This window comes from Mixophyes fleayi, chromosome 3 (genome assembly GCF_038048845.1).
Source record: "Mixophyes fleayi isolate aMixFle1 chromosome 3, aMixFle1.hap1, whole genome shotgun sequence".
Lineage (NCBI taxonomy): Eukaryota > Metazoa > Chordata > Amphibia > Anura > Limnodynastidae > Mixophyes > Mixophyes fleayi.
In genome coordinates, this window is record NC_134404.1 from 344,413,242 (window position 1) to 344,440,123 (window position 26,882).

Below are 26,882 nucleotides of genomic sequence, written 5' to 3' on the forward strand. Positions count from 1 at the left end.
TATTCTGTACTCTGCATTGTCCTCTCCAGCATCTTTAGGACACAGTAAACACTGGCTCTTATGTCTGCAGCTGTTCTACAGCAGATATTCTGCAATGGAGCCGTGACATGAAAGGTTTGTGGTACATCAGAGACACAGACTTCCAGCTGGTTGTCTCTGTAGTGAGGACATCAAGCAGTAACACAACGCAGTGGGTGACACATTGACTGTCCTTGTGAGGGACGAGGATCTTTCAGCTGTAAACAACTTGTTGCTCTGTGTTTTATTTCAGGACTTGGTTTTACGCTAGTAAAGATGGGGCATCTATTACTATAAGGCGATATCAGCAGGATCAATAGAAAGCTGCAGAAATTATAGCTGTTATTAGCCAGGTACAATACAGAGAACTATTTAAGTGCTGGGTGGAAACTGATTCTCAATTGCAACAACTGGATACAGCTTAGATTGGCCAGCACGGTGGCTGAGGGATTAGCGCTTCTGACTCACAGCATCGGGGTCATGAGTTCAATTCCGACCATGGCCTTATCTGTGTGGAGTTTGTATGTTCTCCCCTTGTCTGCGTGGGTTTGCTCCGGTTTCCTCCCACACTCCAAAAACATACTAGTAGGTTAATTGGCTGCTATTAAATTGACCCTAGTCTTAGTTTATTGCCCAATTCTTGTAACAGTCAGTGATGTCCTCAGTCAGAGTGTAGACCCAAGATCCTGAGAGGTTAGAGGGTCACTATGAATCGACGTGTCCATCAGATAGGTTCCTAAACTTTTCTTAACATGACAAATTATTATTATTGTTTCTACGATCAGTTAATATCCACAAATAGTAATTGTGCTAGACTGCCCAGGCGTTTGCACATGGTGATATATATAGAATATATATATCACTAAGTCTTATTGGTTGGATTAGGCCACTGTTCGGACACAGGCATTGAACATGCTTTTGATAACTGTCAGGCAAGCCTAGGGCTACAATAAAATGACGCAGGTGAATGTAGCTGTACATATACTTTAACCAGCATTAACTTCATCCGCTTTGTATCGTCCATCCTGACAGTCCCCTCAGTGTTTGTGATTGTGACACCAGACATCTGCTGTGTTAGGGATCTGCCAATTCTACTAATGGCTCCATGGAAAGTGAGAAATCGCACATCCTCCACTTCACACTAAACAGTTCTTGTGTCTGTGATGTGAAACTGTTATCAGACGGTTCTAATTAATAATAATTATATTACATGTCACTGACGGAGGCTCTGTACACAAGTTGGGCACCTCCATCTCCTACACATACATTAGACCCCAATAGACTACTGAGGGTGGCACAGTGCTAACTGCTGCCAGGGGTCCTGTGGACGGGCTGGCTGGCACACCTACAGTGGAGGTCAGGGTAAGCAGCTTGAATGGGGATCCCATGGAGAGCCCAGCGTAAGATACAACGTGATGCCACACTCAGGGCAGACGTGTGACTGTTCTCCAGCTATCAGGAAATGCTGGGATTTGTAGTTCCGCTAGTGAACCATAGGTTGTCTATCAGAATGTGGATTATTATGGTCTGTCCATGTTCTGTGTAGATGAATGATGAGTGACCTCTCTGCCAGGTCAGATTGCTGTAGTCGGAGATTGTCTGTTGTGTGTATGTGAGGTCTGTCCCTGGCGCTCTCTCAGTCATCATAAAACCTATTGATTTTCACATGAATGGTTACTGTTGCCAGCATGTAACCGGAGGATTTACAGCTCACACTAATGAACCGCGCTCGCGTTGCCGGGCGCTCAGGAAGCTTTTCTTCTTCCCAGCTCCAACTTAGAATGTTTGGAATTAATGACACTTGTTACACTTGTGAGTGTCTGTAATGTTCCTATTGTGCTGTAGTTGTGGGATAACTGCAGCAGAGTAACCGATAGAAGTGCTCTGTTTGTTTAGTGCTGCTTTCCAAAATATATGTACTATTGATATGTAATATAATATATGTATTACATGTACTCCATGTAATAGGCTGCTGATCATGTATGACACATGGATGTTATATAGTGATTTATATGTACATTAGTGCTTCGGTTAGTTTTTGGCTTTCATGTGATTCTGCTTCTCTCCGTTAAAGGATTTAGTCACTGACTATAACCTCTCTACAGACAGCTGCATTATTATGTTTAGTTGTGTTAGGGTAATTTTACCTCTCCTTTATCAAGTCCCTTCAGATATCAGTGAGATAAGATGCTGGTTAACCAGGAGATCAGTAATCAAGACACAGACATGCCAATGTCAAGATGTATACTGAGCTGTGCTCGTTTATTTCTGGCATACATTTATACATGAAAAAGCTTTTGATCTGGTTATAGAGCAGAAACACATGATTGATATTTTCCTGAGTAAATATAAATCTTCTGACAAAGCTAGTTAGTTCTCTTCATGTCACTTTTATGGGTTCTTATCAACTTTCACTGGAGCCAGTACTCCCAATGTCCTCATCATCCATTATCCCATGTCCTAGGCCTCCATCCGGGGTCTTTGAGATAGTTCAAGGCTGGAGCTAGTGATTACACTGAATGTATTTTTAAGGCAAATACCAAGATTTTTAACTCCTTCACATATTATTATTACCATCATCATTGAGAACCTAGAAAAGCTCTCACAATCTCCCTCCTTTTAATAATATATATAAAAGGTAAAAAATGTTAAAGCCTGAAATGGTGACATCTAACGCAGCCCAGACTAATTTTGTACAGTCTCTTGTGAGCAAGGGTCTTTCACCATTCACCCGGGACCGAGTACAGATATCAGCACTTCTGCCCCTGTTTATTCAAAAAGTATCTTTTCTTCATGCCTCTGCTGTAATCTCTGTATATCTTTTCTGAACGTACATGACATATACCAGTTCCATCCTATCAATATGATCAATACCACAGTGATAATGAGTAGTGGGTGTAATGCCCATACATAAACACTAGTGTTATGCTGCAACATACATGTTTGAAATACTGCAGTTTGTTGTGGGCAAACAGGTCTTATGTCTGTGTTATCACAGAGATCTAGGTTATGTGTCCAGTGTGACCAGCGTCGTCTTGCAGTGTGATGCGTGCACCCAGGAGTCTCGGTTCTGGAGTTTCACTGATGTGGGGGTGGTCAGCAAGACCTGATACAGACCCTCGAACCTCGGTTCAAAAGTTCTCCTCACGTGTTTCTTTAAGTACACCCAATCGCCAGGTTTCAGCTTATGCGGCTGTAGGTCTGAATCAGATTCTGGAAGTGAAGAAAATGCTAGAACATACAAATAGTTCAAATGGTCAGTTAGACTTCTCATATAGCTAGTCAAATCTCCATGTTTATGTTGTAATTGCTGTGGATAATAACACCCTGTCTTTGTTAGTGTTCCAAAAAGTATTTCATAAGGAGACCGCTTGCTATTCCTATTTGGCACAGTTCTTACACTGAACGAGGCTAGGGGCAGGCATTCTGGGCATGTTTATTTTATTTTTATTTTATTTCATTTCAGCTATGATTTTCTGAATCTTCAGTTTCAATGTCCCATTCAACCTTTCTACTCGCCCACTAACCTGTGGTCTGTACGGCACATGAAAAGCTTGCTGTATGTCTAGATCTGTCATTATGTGTTGTATTATTTCCCCTGTGAAGTGTGTACCTCTATCTGATTCATTTACCTCAGGGACACCATACCTGCACACACTCTCACCAATCAGTCTTTACGCAGTTGCTTTTGCTGTTGCCTTGGCTACTGACCAAGTCTCCGGTCATTTACTGGAAAGATCTGTACAGACTAGAACATATTCATAAATTCCAGATTTAGGCAGTTGTATATAGTCTATCTGTAGTCTTTGAAAAGGATAAAAGGCTTTCGGAGTTGTACCTTGTGATGTTTTTACCCTTTTTCCTGGATTTGAAGTTCCACAGATCCAGCAGGCCTGAACATAGTCTGTAGCAGCTTTATTGAATCCTGGAGCTATCCAATGGTGATGGACCACGCTAGTCATCTGTTCCTTCCCCAGGTGTGGCTGTCCATGAGCTATCTGTAACATGGGAGGGAACAAAACCTGTGGAAGAAAAAGTTTATCATTCAGTTTCCACATACCAGCGCAATCTTCTTGTGCTCCTAATCGTTTCCATCTTTCTTTCTCCAATGGTCCTGTTTGTTGTTGAAACTTTTTTAGATCAGTGTAGTCAGACATTTCCTTCTGTACTGTGTATACTTCTCTTTCAGGCTTTCTCTTAGCCACCTTTTTTTGCTTCTGCATCTGCGCAACGTGTTCCCACTAGAGGTCTTGAAATCTCTGCTCTTCCATATTGGACCAAAGTCCTGCGTCACTCCCCAAGCATAACTGGAATCCGTGTAGATATTGGCAGTGGTTCCTTCTGCATATTCCAATGCCTTGGTGTGCTATCAGTTCAGCAGCTTGTGCTGACAGTATCGATGGTAGTGGTCCTGAGTCAACAACTAACTTATTTTCTGTAGTCACCGCGTATCCTGTAAGTGGTGATCCGTTATCATAATACCTGGAACCATCTACAAAAAGTTCATCCACAGCGTTAGACAAGGAAGAGTCTGTGCTTCCATATCCATAAGAGCGAGGCAATCATGTGAAAAATAAAAATTGTGGTTAATATTTTCACCCAATTCATCGTCATCACCTTCACTATCACAATGTCTTTCTTCTGACGGCTTTTGTTCTTCACTATTATTCCCTCCTTTTGAATCTTGAGATTCATACATTAGGGGTAACAATGTTGCTGGATTTAATACTGTGCACCGTTTGATTGTGACATGTGAAGCACTTAACAATGCTACCTCGTACTTAGTGAGTCTGGCTGCTGAAAGGTGTTTTTACCTGTTGTATCGCTTGTACTCTTTGTGGCGTCAGATGTTTAGTGCCCTATGAAATGCAGTGTCCTAAGAAAATTACCTTCTGTGCTGCTTGGAGCTTGGATTTGGACACTCTGCAGTCCTGCTGGGCCAAAAAGGTTAGTAGAGAAACCGTTTCTTCTTTACACTGTTGTTCACTATCAGCAGCTATCAACAAGTCATCAACATACTGCAATAGTCAGGTAGTTTCAGGATATTGCGGTAACCAACCTTGTAAGACAGTTGACATTGCTTCAGAGAATTCTGAAGGGCTGGTGGCCCCTCCCTGGGGCAATCTGGTCCAGCAGTATTGTGTTCCTTCATGCGTAAAGCCAGCATTTTCTGTGAATCGTTAGTTATTGGTACAGAAAAGAAAGCATTTGCTAGATCTATAACTGTAAACCACATTGATGTAACAGGAATTTGGTTCAGCAAGGTATGTGGGTTTGGGACAATGGGTGTGTTCAAACCAGTCGTTTATTTATTTCTCTGAGATCGTGAATTAACCTGAATTCGGGAGCTCCTCCCTCTTACTGTTCTCTTTCCTTGACTGGGAATAAAGGTGTATTAAAAGGTGATCGACATTTCTTTGCTATACCTTTGCCTTGGTATTCTTGTAATTGTTTTGTGATTGCTTTATTCTGTAACAAAGTCAAAGGATATTGTTTAACACATATTAGTAGTGTGTTAGGTTTTAGTATAAGTTGTACCGGAGCAACTTTTAACAGTCCCACATCAGTTTTTTCCCTTTGACCATATTTTCTCAGGTACATCCTTCAGCCACTGTGGTAATGGTGCCTCATCTTGAGATGTGTTTGCACTTGGTTGTATCAAAAACACCTGTACTGCTGCTTCTACCTGATTAGATATGTTGTCTGGAAGTTGACTGGTGTATTCCATCCCTTCTGGGGTGTATTTAATGCATGCTCTCATTAACTGTAATATGTCGGCACCCAGTAGATTTACAGGACAAGTGTTTGAAGTGAGAAACTCTATAGGGACAGGAGTACAGTCTTTGTTTACTTGTATCTTCACTTTTTTTACTTTTCCTCAGGTGTATGGGCTGTCCTGTCAACCCTGATGCTTTTACATAATCTGAGGTCACTTATTCTTGTGGTACTTTATCGTGTCTCAATACTGTTTGGCTTGCTCCCGTGTCAATTAGGCAGTCCAATTATTGACCAGTGGGCAGTGTAATTTGGACAGTAGTTCCAGGCAGCTTACCTTCTTCAGAGGTGTTTACAAGAACTGGACAAGGTGATGACAACAGGGAGCCATATCTTCATCTCTTTGCTGCTGCTGCCATTTCTTGTATTTCCTGCAGTCCTTCTTCATGTGACCTGGTAATTTACATCAAAAACATCTGCCAGTCATGTCCTCACCTTGATTCCTTTGTCTTGCACTTACTGTTTCTGTTCCTTTTGGCTGCTGCCTTACTTGCCATGCTCCTTTTCCCTGTACCAGGTGTACAGTTACCTGAGGAGTCTTTTGGGCATTCCTTTCCCTTTTTTTCTGCTTCCTGGTCCTCCAGTCCTCCAAGTACCTGTAGCAAAGATTACATTTTCATAGACAATGCCTCAGGTCTGACTGTAAAGAGTTGGCTTCTTACCTCATTCTTTAAACCATTCAAAAACTTTGTTTTCAACATTCTTTGACCATCTGGGGTTTCTGTAGAAAAACCATCATCATTTTGTCTGGTCGTTAATTTAGCCAAATACATCCTTACTGAATCATTTCTCTGTGTTATGTCTGGTGCTTTTAATTTTTGTTTATGATACCACCATTGTACTCTGGCTAGAAATTCAATACCACTGTTGTACGTATTTCTTTCTTCTACAGGGGGTGCAGGATGAGTAATGGCCCCCCTGTCACCTTCTGGTGCGCTTGCTGTTAACCCCTGCTGTTAATTATTTGAGTCATCACTCCTATTATTAGCACCTTCGGCAGTATTGGCATCAAAGTTTGGGGTAGGCACCCTTTGTATTCTGACTGGATACATATTAGTGTGAGAATGCAATACCTGCTATTCCAATGTTATTCTCCTTCTCACCCTCTGATTTGTTGTTTCTCTTTAATGGACTGATATTGTGATCCTTCAACCGGCTTACCATCATTGGTATCTTGTAAACATTTTCCTGTAAGAATTATCTGTACAAGGAGGTGCATTAGATTCCACATTGCAAACACTGTCTCTCAGGATAATCATTTATTTCATTATTAGCAGACTGAGAATGGATTTGACTTGGGGTTTGAAACGTGATTGATGGAGTGTTACCTGCGTCCACTGGGGTCACTGAATGAGTTTCTAATTGTGAATGCCCCTTTTGTGCTGCTAACTGTACTATGTGACCTGCCTGTTGAGGTACTAGTGGTTTATCTGGTCTATTGTCTGGTTTCTGCGGTGGAGCTGTAGGGTCCACATAAGGCATAAGGTGGCATGTCTAATACACCTGTACCTATGTGTGCATTCTTTTTTTTTTTTTCTCGTCTCTAATGATACTGTATACCACATGTTAACCACATCTACTTGTCCTTTTCTGCTTAGCCATGCTTTATTGGTGTTTTGAAACCTTTTCCACTTTTCTGGATCTAGTGTGCCCTCTAATGGGAAACCTGCTCTGTCAAATATTTGTTTTTAAATATTTGTTGTCGATTTTTTTTTTTGATTTTTTTTTTTTTTTTTTTTTTAGAAATTTCTTTACTTCTCTGTATTCCTGTACCTTTGTTGGGTTTTATAACCCAACAACCCTGCTAGCCCTGTGTACCCTAGTATTCAGAATTGATCAATTTCTGAATATACTGTACTGTTGGATTGCTTTACCGCATGCACTCTTATAGCAGTTATCTGTATTTTACAGAGAATTATACCTCAATACCACCCTTCAAAAACCTCTTAATTCCTTCTATTCTGGCTGAAAAATATTTGCATACTATACAAAGAAATATAATCAAAAAACAATAAATAATAACAATTGTGTAATCACCAGAATATCCTTTTACAATTTCATTACGTAACCCAGGTGGTAATTTCTTTATACTGTACAGACAGATAGGCTTCCCTTCAAAGGGTATGTGATTAACTTGCCAATATAGTAACACTTGAGACCAAAAAATACCCTATATTTTGCTGCAATATATATCCTTATTTAAATGCACATTTAGCATACAATAATATTGCTTTGCATCCACAACACATTCAAAAACAGTTCTATCAATTACAGCTTCCAGTGTAGAACAGTATCATCAGAATGCTTTCTAAGTATAACAGCACATGAACAGTCTGAACAATAACCAAATGAATTGTTCAAATACAATCATGAGTACTTTTGACATATATTAAATTCAACCATATAGTTAGCGCTTTTTATGCTCTCAAACAGATATCTGGGTTCAGGAAATCTCTCTTACCATATACAGATGAACAGCTTTTAGACACACAACAAGAATGCTGGACAGAGAGTAAATCAGTGGAAAAAAATCACAGCTGAATTTACTCACCGTACGGGTTTGAGCTGTCCATGATTCTAGCTGGTGCTGCAAGCGTTATTTGTCATCTGTATAGGTTGTCCGAGATCCCGGACGAGCCCCCACGTAATGTTGGGGTAATTTTACCTCTCCTTTATCAAGTCCCTTCAGATATCAGTGAGATAAGATGCTGGTTAACCAGGAGATCAGTAATCAAGACACAGACATGCCAATGTCAAGATGTATACTGAACTGTGCTCGTTTATTTCTGGCATACATTTATACATGAAAAAGCTTTTGATCTGGTTATAGAGCAGAAACACATGATTGATATTTTCCTGAGTAAATATAAATCTTCTGACAAAGCTAGTTAGTTCTCTTTATGTCACTTTTATGGGTTCTTATCAACTTTCACTGGAGCCAGTACTCCCAATGTCCTCATCATCCATCATCCCATGTCCTAGGCCTCCATCCGGGGTCTTTGAGATAGTTCAAGGCTGGAGCTGGTGAATACACCGAATGTATTTTTAAGGCAAATACCAAGATTTTTAACTCCTTCACATATTATTGTTACCATCATCATTGAGAACCTAGAAATGCTCTCACAGTTGTATAGCGCCAACCAGATTACACAGTGCTGTACAGAGAATATGTACATCAGTCACTGGAGCTTACAATCTAATTCCCTACCAAACGCACACACAGGGAAAACATACAAATGCATCACTGTATATCATTAATTATATGTTTATGATATACAATGTAACTGATACCGGTGAAGTAATGTTACAATAGATCTGTGGGAGAAGTCTGTCTCTGTACGTGGTAATGGCTGCTCTGTGTAGCTGCATCTTACGCCCGTCTTTGATTTGTTTTAGACCCTTGTAAGGTTTTACTCACAGTTGGTGCAGCTTTAGGTGCAGTGATACCACATACAGTTGAACCCTGTTAGGTCACAGAGTACAGCAGCCAGGCCCTGGGTCGCAGTAGCTCCCTGGTGCCAGTTCTCATGGGCTCTCTTTACCCTGCTTCCTGCATTCACCTCGTAAGAGAGACCTGACTGCAGAGCTGATTACTTCTCCTGGGCGTCCTCATTACACGAGTGCAGGTGCTGTGTGTAAAACAGAACATATCACATATGACACTTACTGCTACATGCCTGTATTTGTCGTGTAATGCTCCCAGTGGCTCAGTCATAGGAGCTCTGTGTAATAAAACAAATAGTAGAAGTGCAAAAAGGAGGAAAAGCAACTAGATTAGTTGTGCTGTGACTGTAGATCCAAATGGAAAATATGAAATGAAAATGTAACCGAGAGCAACTTGCCCACACTGATGCTGCATTCAGACAATGATTATAGCTCTTTTTTGGAGTATGTGGGAATATCATCGGCAGACAATGCGTTTCACCTGTATGATGGACTTTGTCAAAGCCTGACTTACGGATGAAACGCGTTGGGTTGAAGCTAATTACATTGCACAAGTTTTACCCTTGCTGGGATCCGATCCCTTCCACCTTGCGGTCCAAGTGCTTATTAGTCGTGCAGTGTGAGGGGCTGGGGGATGTGCTTTCTCACTATCTGTCACTATAGATGACGTGTGGGGGAATTTTGAGTGTTGTTCAGTTGGTGATAGGGTAATGTCCTCTGGTCCGGTGCAGCAGGCATGGGGATTAGTATTATATATACTCGGCTATACATTATGACAGAATGAATGGTAAGGTACAGGTGACATAAGCCCATACTTGTCATCTATTCCGGGAGACTCCCGCATTTCGGGTGGGTCTTACGGACTCCCGGGTGTGTATGGCAATCTCCCGCATCTGCCCACTTCCTAGTGTAGTGGGCAGAATTACAAAATGCAGCGATTCTCCAGGAATCGCTGCATTTGGCCCCGCCCCACGCTGTAAACTGATGCGTTTGTGTCATTACATCATGGGGTTCCAAAATGACGCGATTTCGGAGCCCCGCACGCCCTCCCCTCCCCAAATACAAAAAGTTGGCAAGTATGCATAAGCCACCTGTGGCTCTCATGCTAGTATGGTAAGTGGCAGGGCATGCTGGATCTAGTAGTTCCACAACAATTGAATGGCCTAACTTGGTGTATGATTATTTTTTTAACCTTTGGGGCACTAACTGTATCCATCGTGTATCGGGTGATGAATGTAAAAGAATTAGAATGGTTTCATATGAGTCCCCAGTGCCTGAGGGCCGGAGACGGTGACTTTCTGTGTCACGGTGGCCATGGGTACTGAACGTGATTACCGTGACCTTGTGCAGTTTGGCACTACTCTGCTCTAGGCATTAGGAGGTACGTATCTCTGCTTCATGTGTAATGTTTCTCCAATGACATAATATTGTATGCTCCGTGTGCTTATATGTACATATGTGGCAGCATCCCATACTGGGCATGGCTGCTGTATATAACGACACTGCGTGGCTTTGTGGCTGTAGCGTCAGGTCAAAAACCTCTGGCTCCACGGCCGTGCCCTGGACCAATGTTACACAGACCGTCAGTAAACCTATATTTTACCATTGTGGGTACTTTTCTGGGGTTGCAATAATTGCATGAAAGTAAAAATTTCCCTGTGGTTTCAGATTTACATATTAAAGGCAATAATTGGAACAAAATGTGAAACATTTTGACATACCGGAATTATTAGTCTGGCAAATAATCTTCTAGATAGGGACTTTGCTGGCTTTAGTACCTGTCCTCTGTAATCCCCATAGAGTCTACCAGGTGATCTTAAACTACAAGCCCCAGCATGCTCTACCAGTGCCAAACACAGGCCTGTGATTGGGTGTGTTCAAACGGAGGCACAGGAATGGCTGAGTGCCGGTACCTCTCTGCTACATCTATTGTCCATGGCCCGGACACAGTGTATTATCAGTAATAATTGGGACTATGATGCTGTATTAATACGATCATGTGAAAAACCTGCAGATATTCTACATCCCGCCAGTGACTTAATACAAATAAATACATTTTTTTTTAAATAAAATTGCTGCCGTCTGTTGCTGGAAATTGTGTTTGTTTCCCAAGTCTGAGTGGAGGGGTTTAAATCTCTATTTCACGGCCGCCCCCTGTGGAGATTCTTATTAATGGAATGAAACGGGGGAGAAGTCACTGCGACATTGTATCAGACCTCTCTGAGGGAGACCCCTACGCCCGACGTTCTGTCTGCAGACGGACGGAGTGTTCTCCTAACAACCAATATAATCTCACGCTGACTCAGACAATTGGTTCTGAAATGAAAATCAGTCAGATTGCTTCAATAGCCTCTCAGATGAGATGGAAAAATTATGAGAGATTAATGAGTTCTGCTTGTGTGGATCATTGTCCTCTCCATACAGGCATGGGCTAGTACAGACATATGTGGTATATGATACATAAATATAGTCTTCTAGGATTACATGGACCTGTCATCATGATATAAACAGACATAGATTGTGTGTAGATCAGACCAAGTACCACGTTAAGTCTTTACCTGTATATTAAGGGCCCCATAAATGATTTTTTCTTGTTCTTCACTAATGCAGAAAACACACTGCGATGCACCAGCCACCAGCTGCAGCAACAGCCGCAGTATCGGGCAGCTGTACCAATAATCATCATCATTTTTTTATATAGCGACAAACATATTCCGCAGTGCTTTACAATTGGGCAACATATTTCTCCTCAAAATCAGCCCAACCTAATAATCATCTGAAACAGATATAAATTCACTCAGGATCACCCTGACCGTCCTCAGTGTATGCGGCCATCTTCCACTCATACGATCTGTGCAGCCGAAAGAGTTTAGGCTTCTTGTCCAGCTTGGCCACCTGCCTTTGTGACCATATGGCTTCCAGCTCAGGCGTAGGTGGCCTTACTTCTGGCAGCCTGAAGTGCCCATCTATATTGTATTTCGAGGCCCTGGTTACCTGGAGGACTCTCCCCTGAGCTGCAGTCCATGTTGCCATGTCTCTCTGTGCTGCTCCACACCGGAAGAACCTGTGGCAGACCGCATTCACAAGGGGTAACACTCCAGTACAATACAGTGCATGTGTATGGGAGCTCAGTAAGTACATAGTACACTATGCTGCAGGGAGGCTCTGAGAACACACCTCTAATGCTCTGTATAATATAATGGAGATCTATGGGAGCTCAGTAAGTACATAATACACTATGCTGCAGGGAGGCTCTTAGAACACACTTCTAATACTCTGTATAATATAATGTAGATCTATGGGATCTCAGTAAGTACATAGTACACTATGCTGCAGGGCAGCTCTGAGAACACACTTCTAATGCTCTGTATAATATAATGGAGATATATGGGAGCTCAGTAAGTACATAGTACACTATGCTGCAGAGAGGCTCTTAGAACACACTTCTAATGCTCTGTATAATATAATGGAGATCTATGGGTCTCAGTAAGTACATAGTACACTATGCTGCAGGGAAGCTCTGAGAACACACTTCTAATGCTCTGTCTAATATAATGAAGATCTATGGGAGCTCAGTAAATACATAGTACACTATGCTGCAGGGAGGCTCTGAGAACACACCTCAACTGCTCTGTATAATATAATGGAGATCTATGGGAGCTCAGTAAGTACATAGTACACTATGCTGCAGGGAGGCACTGAGAACACACCTCAACTGCTCTGTATAATATAATGGAGATCTATGGGTCTCAGTAAGTACATAGTACACTATGCTGCAGGGAAGCTCTGAGAACACACTTCTAATGCTCTGTATAATATAATGGAGATCTATGGGAGCTCAGTAAGTACATAGTACACTATGCTGCAGGGAGGCTCTGAGAACACACTTCTGATGCTCCGGTATAATATATTGATGTGTATGGGAGCGCTCAGTAACACGGTACATTATGCTGTAGGGAGATTCTAAGAAAACACTTCCAGAGTGGACAAGGACAATGTTTTGTCTGTGATTTTAGACGCCATTGTTTTTCAGTTCCTGTGTATATGAGCCCTTTGGATGTGAGACACTGTTATGTTCATTGCATTAATTTGTAAGAAAGCTTTTCTGTTTGAGCCTCATAGTCTGCATGTTGCCGCAGATGGTTTCTGTGACATCCATGTCATTATCTGTTGTCTTTTTTCTGTATTAGACCACAGGACGGAATATAACGAGCAGTTCCTGGAAGTGGGCAGGTTACAGACACTGACCACTACAGTAATACAGGGAGTGGAAGATTAAACCCATATATATTGTTTTGTATTATTTTTTTAAAACTGTCAGATAGATCATCTTATATAAGTGAATAAAAATGTAAATATTAAGTAGCTTTTACATGTGCGTCTTATTGATATATTTAATATACATTAATCGTTGTAGTAGGTTGTTTTTTTTATTAAGCAATTTAACATCTGGAAAGCTCTCTGCTATTTATAAGACCCTTCATTCTTGTGGAGGTCTTAGGACAGGCGCCCCTACAGTCACATAATACTGTGACTGTAATAATACGTGTGACATACAGGACTGTGAAAACCACCCGCTGAATGGCCATGATTGTGAATGGTCTGCGTGGAAGGTGCTGGGGTCACCTCCGCTCAGACGGCCTCCCCTCTCCAAAATGTTTTCATTTAAATGAAGGGATTGAAAGCGCCGAGCAGAGAGAGGGGATAAAAGCACAATTATAGGCAATTGTATTACATTGTAAGCTGTGATTGTCATTACAATCGTCCTTGTTGTTTGGCATTGCAGTGTTGATTAGATTGTACTAGAAAGCATAATACAGATTTATATTACGATTTTTGTTTAATTCTTCAAACCCCTTTCCGTGCCGGTCTGTAATGAGCTGTTATACTCTGCTCCGTATATACACTTATGTCCTTTTCTTAGTACCCCACAGCAGTGTAGGAACTTGTCTTGTACAGGAGCCGTGTTCTCAAGTTTCTCAGCTAAGTTACAGTATCACCTGCAAGTGGATCTTATTACATGGGATTGGATCTTTGCTGTTTTAAAGTTGTGTTTGTTTATTGTATATATAATATATAGCTGGTTCTATTCCAGCCTGGCCTAACAATAAACTTAAGTAATACTTTTATTTATTACTTCCACTTTAAGCGCTGTGATGTGATTCTTCTTTTGTTTTTGTTTCTTTAGCCCCCAAAGCTTTTTGAAACCCGCATATATTTTGAACTATCTGTGTTCTGTGAAATAAGAGCCTTAGATGAGATGTTGTCTGTGCAGTTAGAGGACGGGTGTCTCACGCAGGAATACCCCATATCCAGATTGTTGTCCTGTATCCTGCAGGGGCCCAGGACATTCACAGAGCTGCTCTAAATCTGCATTTTGTGCAATATATGAATAGTGCTGGGACGCCTGCGGTCAGTTTATTCTGTGTGTGGTGGGGTTGGGGGGAGGACTAGTTACACCGAAGGCCAAATTCCACCAGTGAAACCTACAGTTATATTGGCGACATTTGGCTTTAGGTGAAGCGGACTGTGGCGATGGAGCTCTAGCGACGTTACAGCTGTATTTTGTGTCTTTCATATCCAGAGCGATGTAAAGTACAGTTCCCTGCCATACTACCTGGTGCTAGACTGTACGGCCCAGGTTACACTGTCCGCTCCGTGTTCTATACCTCAGTCAGAGATCTGTCTCTATGTCTGCTCTATCATCCCTTCCACATTAATACAGAAACACAGATATTTCCAACGTTTATATATGTGATATAGGGGCACAATTATCAATGTTCGGCAAAAATGAAAAATGGTTATCAATCCTTATCGCATGGATAAGGATTGAACTATTTCTCAAATTTATGAAAAACAAATCACAGAAACAGCAGTTCCGATAAACTTCTGTTTCTGTGATAAAAAATCACACTTACCCCCCTCTTCGGAACGCGATGTCCACGGATCTCCTCCAGGTGTTCTTCGCTCCTCTTCATAGATCAATTGCGCAGTTCGATGACCTGCACATGCGCACAAACATCTCCGATCTGTCTCTGCAACTATAGTTGCAGAGAGCGAGCAGTGATTTGACAGGGAGGGATCATGTGATCCCTCCACACATGCGCTGTCCAGCTCTGCTCTTCGGAGCAGCTGACAGCACTGACATTTTTCATTTATGATAATGTACGCAGGCTTCAGCTAACGTACGTTAACATGACAAGTTTCCGAAAAAAATGTTTGTTCGGAACTTGTTAGATTGCGGCCGGGAGCAGTCGCCATACTGTAGAATGGTGACTGCTCCCAAAAAATGAAAAGTAATGCAAAGCAGCAGAACTCCACGACATCTGCTGCGATGCACCTTTCTTAAATATGCGAGGGGCACAGTGGGATGTTTTTTTAATGGTAAGTGCACTATCATTATTTGTTAAATATGTCCCATGGAAACTATATGTCCCGGCTCCATCCTGGATATATGCTGGAAATATTGCGGATATACAGGGACTATCGATATGTGGGACACGGCGGGTGAGAGGCCAGGGTCTGGTGGCATGTTCTGCAGACATGTGGCTGGTAAGAGGCTGCCCCCAGAGTGGGCATAGTGTGCTATGCTAAGGAGGCTGATAGGAACAGACAGAGGGAGTGAGAGATCTCTACCCTGGAAACAGCTGAATATATTCCTGTATCTCACTACAGCAATGTTACTATAAGCTACTATGCTAGAAACGTCACCTGTCCCTCTAGTGGACAAAGTGGGCTCTGCAGTGGCCACACATCAGCATGATAATACAGGATACATAGTATAACAGAGGAATGGTCAGTAGTTCATGTACAGTGGTCAGAATAAGGAGAGTCATCTGACTCTTGTCACCCCGGGAGTATAAATCTATGGTTTGTAGTGTATGTGATCTCATATTATTATTCTTTATTTATGATCCTTTAGTGCTGACATACTATACAGCACTGTACATTGGAGACACCATGATACAAGTAATATACAGTGCTATGAAGGTGAAGCTGACCCTACAGAGATTATAACTAGTAATATTCCTGATTACTGGCAGACTAGATACATACAGGGCTGAGTTGTGGTTTGGAATAAGCACCAGTATAGGTCTATGCGCTGGGATTTACACCAACCAGACCCCTTATTATTGGGGTGTACCTGATTATAGCAGATGGTAGACAGGACTCACATTATGTATAAACTGTGTCTGTTACATAGTGATATTTACATTATTATCCATCAATTTTGACCTCTTGAAAAGTTATGTTTGACCAGTGCGGTGGTGAGGGGGTTAATGACCATGTTGTGCCCTCCGGTAACCTTCACTTTTATTACTGTTCTCACAAACATTTTCATACAAATAAACATTCTTGGTTTTCGTCTTCCTGAATATACAAATACTGATAATATCCATCACCAATGTCAGGACTCCAGGCAGCTGGACGTGCCGGATATTATAGGCAGGAATAACATTGTATATCCATACCGGGAATATTAAATGGGAATAAATTCAATTGATCCCTTCTTGCTGGAGGGCGGACGGATTGGACGTATAGATTGAATAAGCTTCTTGTTCACGCTGTTTATATTGGTAATTTAATGCATCTCCCCCTGGGGGGTTTTCTTGATTACCTGTCAAGAAATATTTTTTTTATATTTAGGACATAAATTAAACCCCTGTTTACATTATCAGTAAAGGTAAATACTGAATGTGTAACGTGCTGCCATGTACATCCCCCCCATATACCTTGTGTGTCCACTGTACTCCACATCTTAGATTGTAGGCTCATAGGGGCAGCGTCGTCATTACCTTCTGGTGCATGTCATTGTACAGCGCTGTGTAATATGTGGGTGCTTTATAAAGTTGCACAGTAATCCCCTGGTGTTTCAGCGCCACTGTCAGAACCTGGACAGCGCTGGTTCTGATCTGGGGACACTTCCAGACATCGCTCTGTGTCTGAGCTGTCTGGGGAAAATGTTCCCTAAATGTATAGACGCTCTGCATAATGTCCGCTGTCAGCCGACTTGTGCTGGTGATTTGTTTACAGAATTAATTTTATTAAAATATTCCCATCCTGTGCGTCATTCAAATAAGCTGCCTGACAGATCTCTCCCAGCACCTGCGAGAATCTGATTTTAATTAGACCCGATTCCTACTTACAAATTGCTGGGCACTGCTCACACGGGGAATGGTGTTCCCCTCAATATATATTTATAACTCCGCGCTGCATTAAATTATTACATGTGCTTAGGAACCTCTTGGTCCAATCTTACTTTAAAGTTTCTTTGCAGCAGTGATTGTAAAAGTTTTCTTTGTTTTTATTTCAAATAAGTTGCATTTTGTCGCTCACCCTCCTTCTACCTTTCAAGTGCTCTATAAATATTGATTCTTTCCCATATCAGGACTGTTGTGTTTCCTGTTAAGCCCGTGGACCACACATTGCGGTTACATTCATGGAGATTCTCCCCCTGTTTCAGCATTAAGTGTCCGGGTCAGCTCTGATATACCGTCCTATGATCTGTGTGGTTGGATGAACAAGGTGCATAATCTCCATACAACAAGAGAAACCGTCTTATTTCCTGCGTGCTGTCTTCTGTACAGAGGATTTGTACTAATAGCGCTGCTTCAATTCTCCCAGGAAGGGATTTTGCTAAATGAAAGGGCTTCGCTTTATTCCGGTATAAAGGTCTTTCTGGAGAGCACACTTGGGAAGGGATTTGCATAGTAACAAAGGAGATTTTAGCTGGAAAAGCTGCAATTGGCCCCTTACTTGATGAATCTGCTTCCTCGGTCAGATCTGCGGGCCCAATTCTCATGGTCCTTTATGCAGACATCTGTAGGTATCAGTGTTATACAGACACAGCCCCTGGCAGGAATAACACGTGTCATCTAGTTGTGTAGTGTGTAATTACACCTTACAGAGTGTGATACAAGGGCCTGAGGATGCACTGTGCGGAATATTAGATATAGTACATTTGTGTATCCAGGATGATAACTTGGTGCCTGAACTGACACTGCGGATAGATCCAAACATTATTATTGTAGTTATTAGACTTGATGCCTGGAATATATGTGTGTGTGTATGTGTGTGTGTGTGTGTATGTATGTATGTATGTGTGTATATATATATATATGTGTGTGTGTGTGTGTGTGTATGTGTATGTGTATATGTGTGTGTGTGTGTGTGTGTGTGTGTGTGTGTGTGTATATGTGTGTGTATATGTATGTATGTATGTATGTGTGTATATATATATATATATGTGTGTGTGTATGTGTATGTGTGTATATGTGTGTGTGTGTGTATATATGTGTGTGTGTGTGTGTATATGTATGTATGTACATCAATAGTCATATTTGATTTATATGCCGCCACACAGTCAGCAAGATATAAGCAGAAAAATATACAGATCAGTAAGAGAAAGTCAGTAACAATCAATACTACAGACTATAGAGAAAGTAACTGCACGAGAAGTCACAAGTAGGACACAGGACACGTTGCAATGAGGATTAGCAGGTAGAGAGGGACAAACTTGTGAGCGTTGTCATTAAGACATTTAGGGTAGTGGTGGACAGAAGCCAGGGGAAGGGGTAGGTGAAGCGAGAGGAGGAAATTGTGTAGGATACAGCCAGGTAGACGAGCATGAAATGCTGAATTTTGAGGGAGCATTTGAAAGATTCGAGGTTGGAGGCGATTCTGATTGGGCGGGTGGGCAAAGACCTGAAGGCGGGAATGTTAAATGGTGATAGGTCATTGACAGGACGTGTGTGTGTGTATTTCTATGCATGTTTTGTCGCTATCCAATAACGATTCAAATCTCGATTTATGTTTCCAAAGCACAAAGTAATTTATTATCAAAAAGTAGCAGAATAATTCAAGCAAAATAATAATAAGTACAGCCGTTACTTATCGCAGGCGCTCTGGATCCAGTGAACAGTCAATCAAGTCCTAAGGCTGTGGTCAAGGAAGACTGGTCACTAAGCCCAGAGCCCCTGCTTATATACAGTCAGAAATACAGTAAAACAATGCAGATGATGTGGCTTGCTTCTATTGGTCCAGGCTTCAGGAAGGTCCAGTGTACTGCACGTCATAGGCCAGTTCAAACCAAAATATCCAAATGTGGGGGTCATCTCTCCAGGGGATGTGCTCCGACTTTCCCGCCAAGAATCCAGTTTCAACTAGTTTATTAGCATTTTATAGTTGGTATCACTTTAAACATTTATTCCCTAACATCACTAACTATAGAGTATGCAATGTGCGATCTCTTCGGCGAATGAACCGTACAACTGCTGGTGAATAGGGGATTAAAATTATACTAAACATGACACAGTTCCTGCAACCTGAACCTTGGGTTTCACTAAAATGCATATATCTCATCTTATTAAACATAAATACTGCTATGTTTTGACATGAATAACTATGTGTTGCAACTACTATTAATGTGTGCTAATTACAAATGTGTGTGTTCGTGTGAATGTGTGTAAAAACTGTTATTGCCACGTGTTGCGGCTGGACACGCCCTTCCACGCCGTAGCGTGCTCTACGCATAATTTCAGACAGACAACAAAGTTTGCTCGATATTAATTGAAATGACTTTATCCAATTTGCTGACTTCGACAGTATGTATATATGTGTGTATAAATATATATATAAATATAGTGATTCAAGCGGACCTCCATATAAATATCTATTGATCGCGATGAGGAACACTTTGACTATGCTCACTATAAGTCGTACTGTATGGGCTACAAAATGACATCCGTTGCCTGGCATTAATTTAATACTTGTTACATCTGTACTTTGCCTAAATGATGTGAAGAGTGTTCTTTACAACATCAGTTAAGTTGGTACCCTCAGTAGTAAATTGAGAGGAGCCTTGTGTAGCAGGTAGGAGGGGACGGTTCTGTAGCCGTATTTCCCTATAAATGACGCATTGTGCGTACAATGTGTCACTGTCACCTGACCTGCCAGCTTCCTGGCTGTAACAGCCTCAGACAGATCCACCCTCGATGCTCAGCTCTGTTATTAATGATTTATATGTGGAATTTGCCTGTATCATAAAACTTTACATCCTGGTGCTGTAGGATGTACTTTATAGCTCTTCATCTAATTGGAGGGAGTTTAACATCAGAAATTCACAGTGGCCGGGAGATGACATTGTGTGTTGTACTGAATGATCCCATGTTCACCGTCAGGAACGTCTCCTGTCCTCCTGGCTCTGTGTGGCTGTCCCGTCACTGATGATAATCAGTACACACAGTTATATCTAAGGCAGAGAGGAGTCATTTACTGGATACGTGATACTGCTTCCATTCTGGTGTATTCCATATAATCCCCACATACGTCTTTATCTTCTCCGTCTGTAGAGCTGCCGCCCTCACTGAGAACATTTTATCAGCACTGACCTTTTGGGTTCACAAATATAGGTCAGTTTCTCTTTCTACCTCGTGTTTCTGACATTTTGATGCATGAGCCTATGGAAATTTCCCTCCATGAATTCCTCTGCTCGACGGCGGCGGCGGCCGGCTGAAGATGAAGGATGTTACCTGACAGTTTGGGACCAGAAGTATCTCTTCTATTTCCATAGCCGAGGACTGTTGATGCAGTATCTCTGTGAAATAGGACCGTGTCCCATGTGTAGAGTCACAGGATATTAATTTATGGAAATAGCTGGTAATTTATATGGTGCTTCCGACCCCCTCTTCTGTTAAGAGAGACTTCAACTTTTGAAATTAATATATACCCTCTATTTGTTGAGGTCCATTTTGTTTTCCCATGAATATTCATTAAAGCCCAGGATTCTGCCCTCTAACTACAGACATGTCTAAGAGCACATACGTGTTACATGAATTATATGCTGCTTTCACCAATGCTATTTTCTTACCTGACTGATAAAGTTTGACTCTGCATTGGCCAGCCGGTGACGTGGCCCTGCGTTGTGTGCTGGCCAGCCGGTGACGTGGCCCTGCGGTGTATACTGGCCAGCCGGTGACGTGGCCCTGCGGTGTGTGCTGGCCAGCCGGTGACGTGGCCCTGCGGTGTGTGCTGGCCAGCCGGTGACGTGGCCCTGCGGTGTGTGCTGGCCAGCCGGTGACGTGGCCCTGCGGTGTATACTGGCCAGCCGGTGACGTGGCCCTGCGGTGTATGCTGGCCAGCCGGTGACGTGGCCCTGCGGTGTGTGCTGGCCAGCCGGTGACGTGGCCCTGCGGTGTGTGCTGGCCAGCCGGTGACGTGGCCCTGCGGTGTGTGCTGGCCAGCCGGTGACGTGGCCCTGCGGTGTGTGCTGGCCAGCCGGTGACGTGGCCCTGCGGTGTGTGCTGGCCAGCCGGTGACGTGGCCCTGCGGTGTATACTGGCCAGCCGGTGACGTGGCCCTGCGGTGTGTGCTGGCCAGCCGGTGACGTAGTTTTGCAGTATATATAAATGAGCTTTGTGTCCTAGTTGATTATAGTTGGCCACGTGTTTTTCTATTTCTTGGCTCAAAGCTTGTACACATTGTAAAGTAGCTTACACACATGCACATGAGAATAAGTTGGAAAGAGAAGGTTGTAATGAAACCAGGCTACAATCCCATTGACGGTTTATCTACCGGACGTAGTGTGTGTTCTGCTGCTGAGCACTGAGTTACAGATAGGACACCCCGATTCTCAGAGCTCAGCCCCCATAAGCTGTAATGCATTTCCCACCCATCGTCACGGTCACTCAGAGAAATGATCCGTTATACTAAGGCTTCTTCCATGTGGGGACTGGTTTTATTGTCCTCGGTCTTTTAGAAGGTCAGGTTTAATTTCTCACATTGTTGAGTTCATTTTATTATTTAAACCAAAGTTCTTAACCTTTTGGCAGCAGAGTACAGTACAGTAATGAAAAGGAAATGCAATATTATCGCCGTAGTGGCTCATTAGGAAGACTGGCAGGGAAAGGGGAAGAGTCTCCAAAATGATGCTTAGCGGTTTCATATTTAGTTTTATAGGGGAAACATTTTTTTGTTAAATGAAAAGTAAAACAACCTGCTAAGTGTGGAGTTCAGGGACTTAGATGCGGAAGACCCAGGGTCAGTATGTTTAGGTGGTCTGCCTGTTCGGACAGCCAGGTTCACATATTTAGCACCCAAAATGATAATTTAAGGTTTCTTTTAATTTGCCGTTCCCTATGATTACAATGTAACTCTCTCAGTACTGTGAATCAGTCTCTGCCTGTGGCTCTGTTATCTCTAGAATGCAAGTATCCTACAGACCCTTAGGTCACATTGTTTCTATATAGCTCTCACATTGTCCTAATGCCAGCACACATGGGAGTAGTAACCGGTTGCCCTCTTGCTCTTTGGCCGTGGTCAGCTCTTATTTTGCACCCTACAATACACCATACAGTGGGTGGTAATCCAAATGGGATCTATAGTCACAAGTGACTTTTAAGTGTCTTTAATCCGTTTTAAAACCGCTGTCATTTTACACCCGGGCATTTTGCTTGTGTTGTAGTATTTTTCGCGCTTCTAGTTCAATTGAAACAAGTCAATTATTAGCAGCTCTCGATCTTTCTTATACTGGCTGGTAAAGTGCCACTTCTCACCTCACCGCTGATTGCACACGGCTGGGACACGGCTCTCTTGTCTTTCACAGGTCTCTCCTTTCTGTGTGCAGTCTCAGGAAGTGCTTAAGACTTTTATCTACAACAGGCTTCAGCCTCTCGTGTCTCTACAGCTGTGGTACATCATACCCTGCCACACACAGCCTGGTGGCACTTGTAGAGCCACACTTTGCCTACGTCTCATCTAAAGCATGTTATCATCATCATCATCATCATTTATATATATATATATATATATATATATATATATATATATAGAGCCACTGACTCCGCAGCGCTGTACTGAGAACTTATTCACATCAGTCCCTGCCCCATTGAAGGTTACAGTCTAAATTCCCTGACACACACACACACACACACAGACACACACACACACACACACACACGGGTCAATTTTGATAGCAGCCAATTAACCTACTAGTATGTTTTTGGAGTGTGGGAGGAAACTGGAGTAAATATATAAATCTTATAAGAATAAATATAAAATGTTATATTATTGTGGTTTATTAAGCTGCCATATGACAGATTAGAAATAAAATGAAAAGTTAAACCAAGTGTAGAAATGACCCATTCATGGGTCACATTCTGATTTGAATCATGGCGTTAGGCTACCACCCAGAAAGCTCCAGCCTGGAGTCCTGCATCCAGAATCTGCTGTTTAGTGCAACTCTGCTGAATTGATCTATTCCCCCAACAAGTTGTGCTTTCATCTTTGCTTCCCAGGAGACTGAGCTTTTTATACCTGTTTATAGGAGCGAACACCCTTGTCTGTCATTTCAACTGATCCTAAAAACTGTCCTTAGGTTAGATGATGGCCTGCAAATATATATATATATTATGTGAAATAATGAACAAGTGATCACCCCGGTAAGACAGGAACCTCAATTTAGTCTACACGGCAAGCTCAGTATTTTGTATACAAATACGAGGTTTGGCTGTATTATAGTATAACACGTTTAGGACACCCTTCTTGATGAACACTGTGTCTCTGGTCATTATGGCTGTGACGTACAGAATTAGGGCGAAGGGCGATTTACTTATAACAGAAATTATTTTTCCCTCCACAGATTTCCAAAAGAAGCAGCCAGACGATGACTCCGCCCCCAGCACAAGCAACAGCCAATCAGACCTATTCCCCAGCGAGATAAGCAGCGACAACGGAAATACCTCGATACCCTCGCAGAGCAGTAGTGCCAGCCAGCAACTCTCGACAGACCTGAATGTAGCTTCCCCCAGTGACGAGGAATGTAAGGAGATCTTACTAATGTATCATTACCTGACATGTACAAGCTAGCTCAGTCTGTGGCTCTCAGCATGCTGAGTCTTGTAGTTCTACAACAGGTGCCTACGTGCTGGCTACAGATTAGGACATTACACCAGCACTCACACCTTAAACTGCTGCCCCCACTCAGATGACAGATTACTGGTTGTAGAGCCACACTTTGCCTACGTCTCATCTAAAGCATGTTATCATCATCATCATCATCATTTATATATATATATATATATATATATAGAGCCACTGACTCCGCAGCGCTGTACTGAGAACTTATTCACATCAGTCCCTGCCCCATTGAAGGTTACAGTCTAAATTCCCTGACACACACACACACACACACACACACACAGACACACACACACACACACACACACGGGTCAATTTTGTGGGCAGCACAGTGGCGTAGTGGTTAGCACGTCTGCCTCACAGCATTGGGGTCATGAGTTCAATTCCCAACCATGGCCTTATCTGTGTGGAGTTTGTATGTTCTCCCTGTGTTTGCGTGGGTTTCCTCCGGGTGCTCCGGTTTCCTCCCACACTCCAAAAACATACTGGTAGGTTAATTGGCTGCAATAAAAAATAAAAAAAAAAAAAAAAAATTGACCCTAGTTTCTCCCTCTCTGTCTGTCTGTGTCTGTGTGAGTGTGTGTCTATAGTAGGGAATTTAGACTGTGAGCTCCAATGGGGCAGGGACTGATGTGAATGAGTTCTCTGTACAGCGCTGCGGAATTAGTGGCGCTATATAAATAAATGATGATGATGATGATGATGGTTACAATGTAACAGAAGGATATTGTTACACATCTGCTTTATACATGATTAAAATATTTATAAAAATGCACAAGAAAGGACAGAATGCCATGTTACATGTCCCTGTGCTGCTGGGATGGCCCAGGATTGTGCCGAGCAGTAGATTTGGGCTACGATTTGGCAGTGTGTGGCCAGCATCACATATCATTAAGGAGGGAAGAGTTGTTATCTATTTTCCTTGGATGAAATGTCTGATACAAGACTTTCGTTCTGCTGATGGCATCTGCATAAAAGCCACGTCAGTAGGAAGACAGACGCCCAGAGTGGGTAATCATGCGCCCCGTACAGCCGCACCCAGAGCGGGTAATCGGGCGCCCTGGGAGGTTAACCAGGCGCACAGGGCCCTTTACATAAAGCCCCAGCCATGTACCGTTCAATATTTATCTAGATAAAACAAGCCCAGTACAAACCACACTACTAATTTACCCCAAATCTGTCCTAATCCAACCAACCATACCCGCTTCCCAGTGCCATGTAAGATCCACCTATTCCTGGGACAGTTGAGGAGGGGTATGCATCTACCATGGTTGGGGAGATTTACAAGCTTTGGAAAAATATGGAAATAAGCCACCCAGAGAGGAGGAAACGCCTCCGGGTGTCATCCCCTTAAAATCAAGTGAGAGGGGCAGTGCCACTCACATAGTGCCCTCTGTTTGTTCTCCGGAGGGAGTGCAGCTTGGAAACTTCCATAACTCTTCTCGGTATGTTGCTGGAATCTGCAGTTACCGCAGCAGCTTCTCTCTCTGGTCTCTTCTCACTGTTCTGGAAGCACTCAGTGTCTTTACGGTGCCCGAGACATGATTATGGGGTAAATGCACGAAGAGACCTCCAGCTGCGCAGGACCCTAGACGCAGAGAGATTGACTCGGAGCGATATCTGGCATTTGTAAACTTAGATACCAAACATTACCCTACATGTACTGGTACAAAACACCCAAATATGTTTTACTTACATTGTCCCCTTTAATAGATCCTGTCCAACAATGCTGCAGTCCCAGCTCATTGGACGTCACCACCAGTTATGATGTTAATGATGAGGCGTGATTAACTCATTAGTGCAGTAATTATGTGGAGTGCCCCCTGGTGGAATAACTCTGTATACAATATATGATGTAGGCAGTGGGACACACAGTGCAGATCCTACTGATCAGGTAAGTTCTGTAGACAGAGACATTTCCAAATTTAGTGGACATCTTGTGTTAGTTTCTGGACAGGGACTAAGGGACCTGCGTTGTTTTTCAGAGATAATTAAGTAACAGATGGACAATGAGTTACTTTCACACCATCCACCTTCTCTGCTATCAGTCTGTTCTTACTCTCCACATGAGACTGGTATCATTTTAATTTATAAATGTGCGCCATCATTTTGTTCCTTTTCAAGAATTTGATTTGTTCTGCAGTTAGTTCACTTCCAAGTACGATTTAATGGGCCATGATCCTGAAATTGTATGTTTGTGTAATTATTTCATCGGTGTATCTGTAGGTGCATTCTATCTGCCAGAGCCTTGCAGAGCAGTGATCGCTGGTTCTATTCTCTCTGTGCCTTGCAGAGCAGTGATCGCTGGTTCTATTCTCTCTGAGCCTTGCAGAGCAGTGATCGCTGGTTCTATTCTCTCTGAGCCTTGCAGAGCAGTGATCGTTGGTTCTATTCTCTCTGAGCCTTGCAGAGCAGTGATCGCTGGTTCTATTCTCTCAGCCTTTCAGAGCAGTGATCGCTGGTTCTATTCTCTCTGAGCCTTGCAGAGCAGTGATCGCTGATTCTGTTCTCTCTGAGCCTTGCAGAGCAGTGATCGCTGATTCTGTTCTCTCTGAGCCTTTCAGAGCAGTGATCGTTGGTTCTATTCTCTCTGAGCCTTTCAGAGCAGTGATCGTTGGTTCTATTCTCTCTGAGCCTTTCAGAGCAGTGATCGCTGGTTCTATTCTCTCTGAGCCTTGCAGAGCAGTGATCGCTGGTTCTATTCTCTCTGAGCCTTGCAGAGCAGTGAT

The 26,882-nt window shown here is 42.6% G+C and overlaps 1 protein-coding gene across 2 annotated transcripts in view; it reads left to right on the plus strand.

Moving 5' to 3' along the window:
* Window positions 1-26,882, plus strand: part of ZFAND3 (zinc finger AN1-type containing 3) — a 132,956-nt gene that overhangs the window by 63,412 nt on the left and 42,662 nt on the right. Inside the window, exons 1-2 of one of the 2 annotated variants that reach the window (XM_075204450.1) lie at window positions 20,684-20,895; window positions 23,876-24,055. In XM_075204450.1, the coding sequence (XP_075060551.1) occupies window positions 20,883-20,895; window positions 23,876-24,055 (193 nt within the window). In that variant the 5' untranslated portion in view covers window positions 20,684-20,882. Of the gene's footprint in view, window positions 1-20,683; window positions 20,896-23,875; window positions 24,056-26,882 lie in introns of those variants that run through there. The other variant, XM_075204451.1, reaches the window with a different exon arrangement.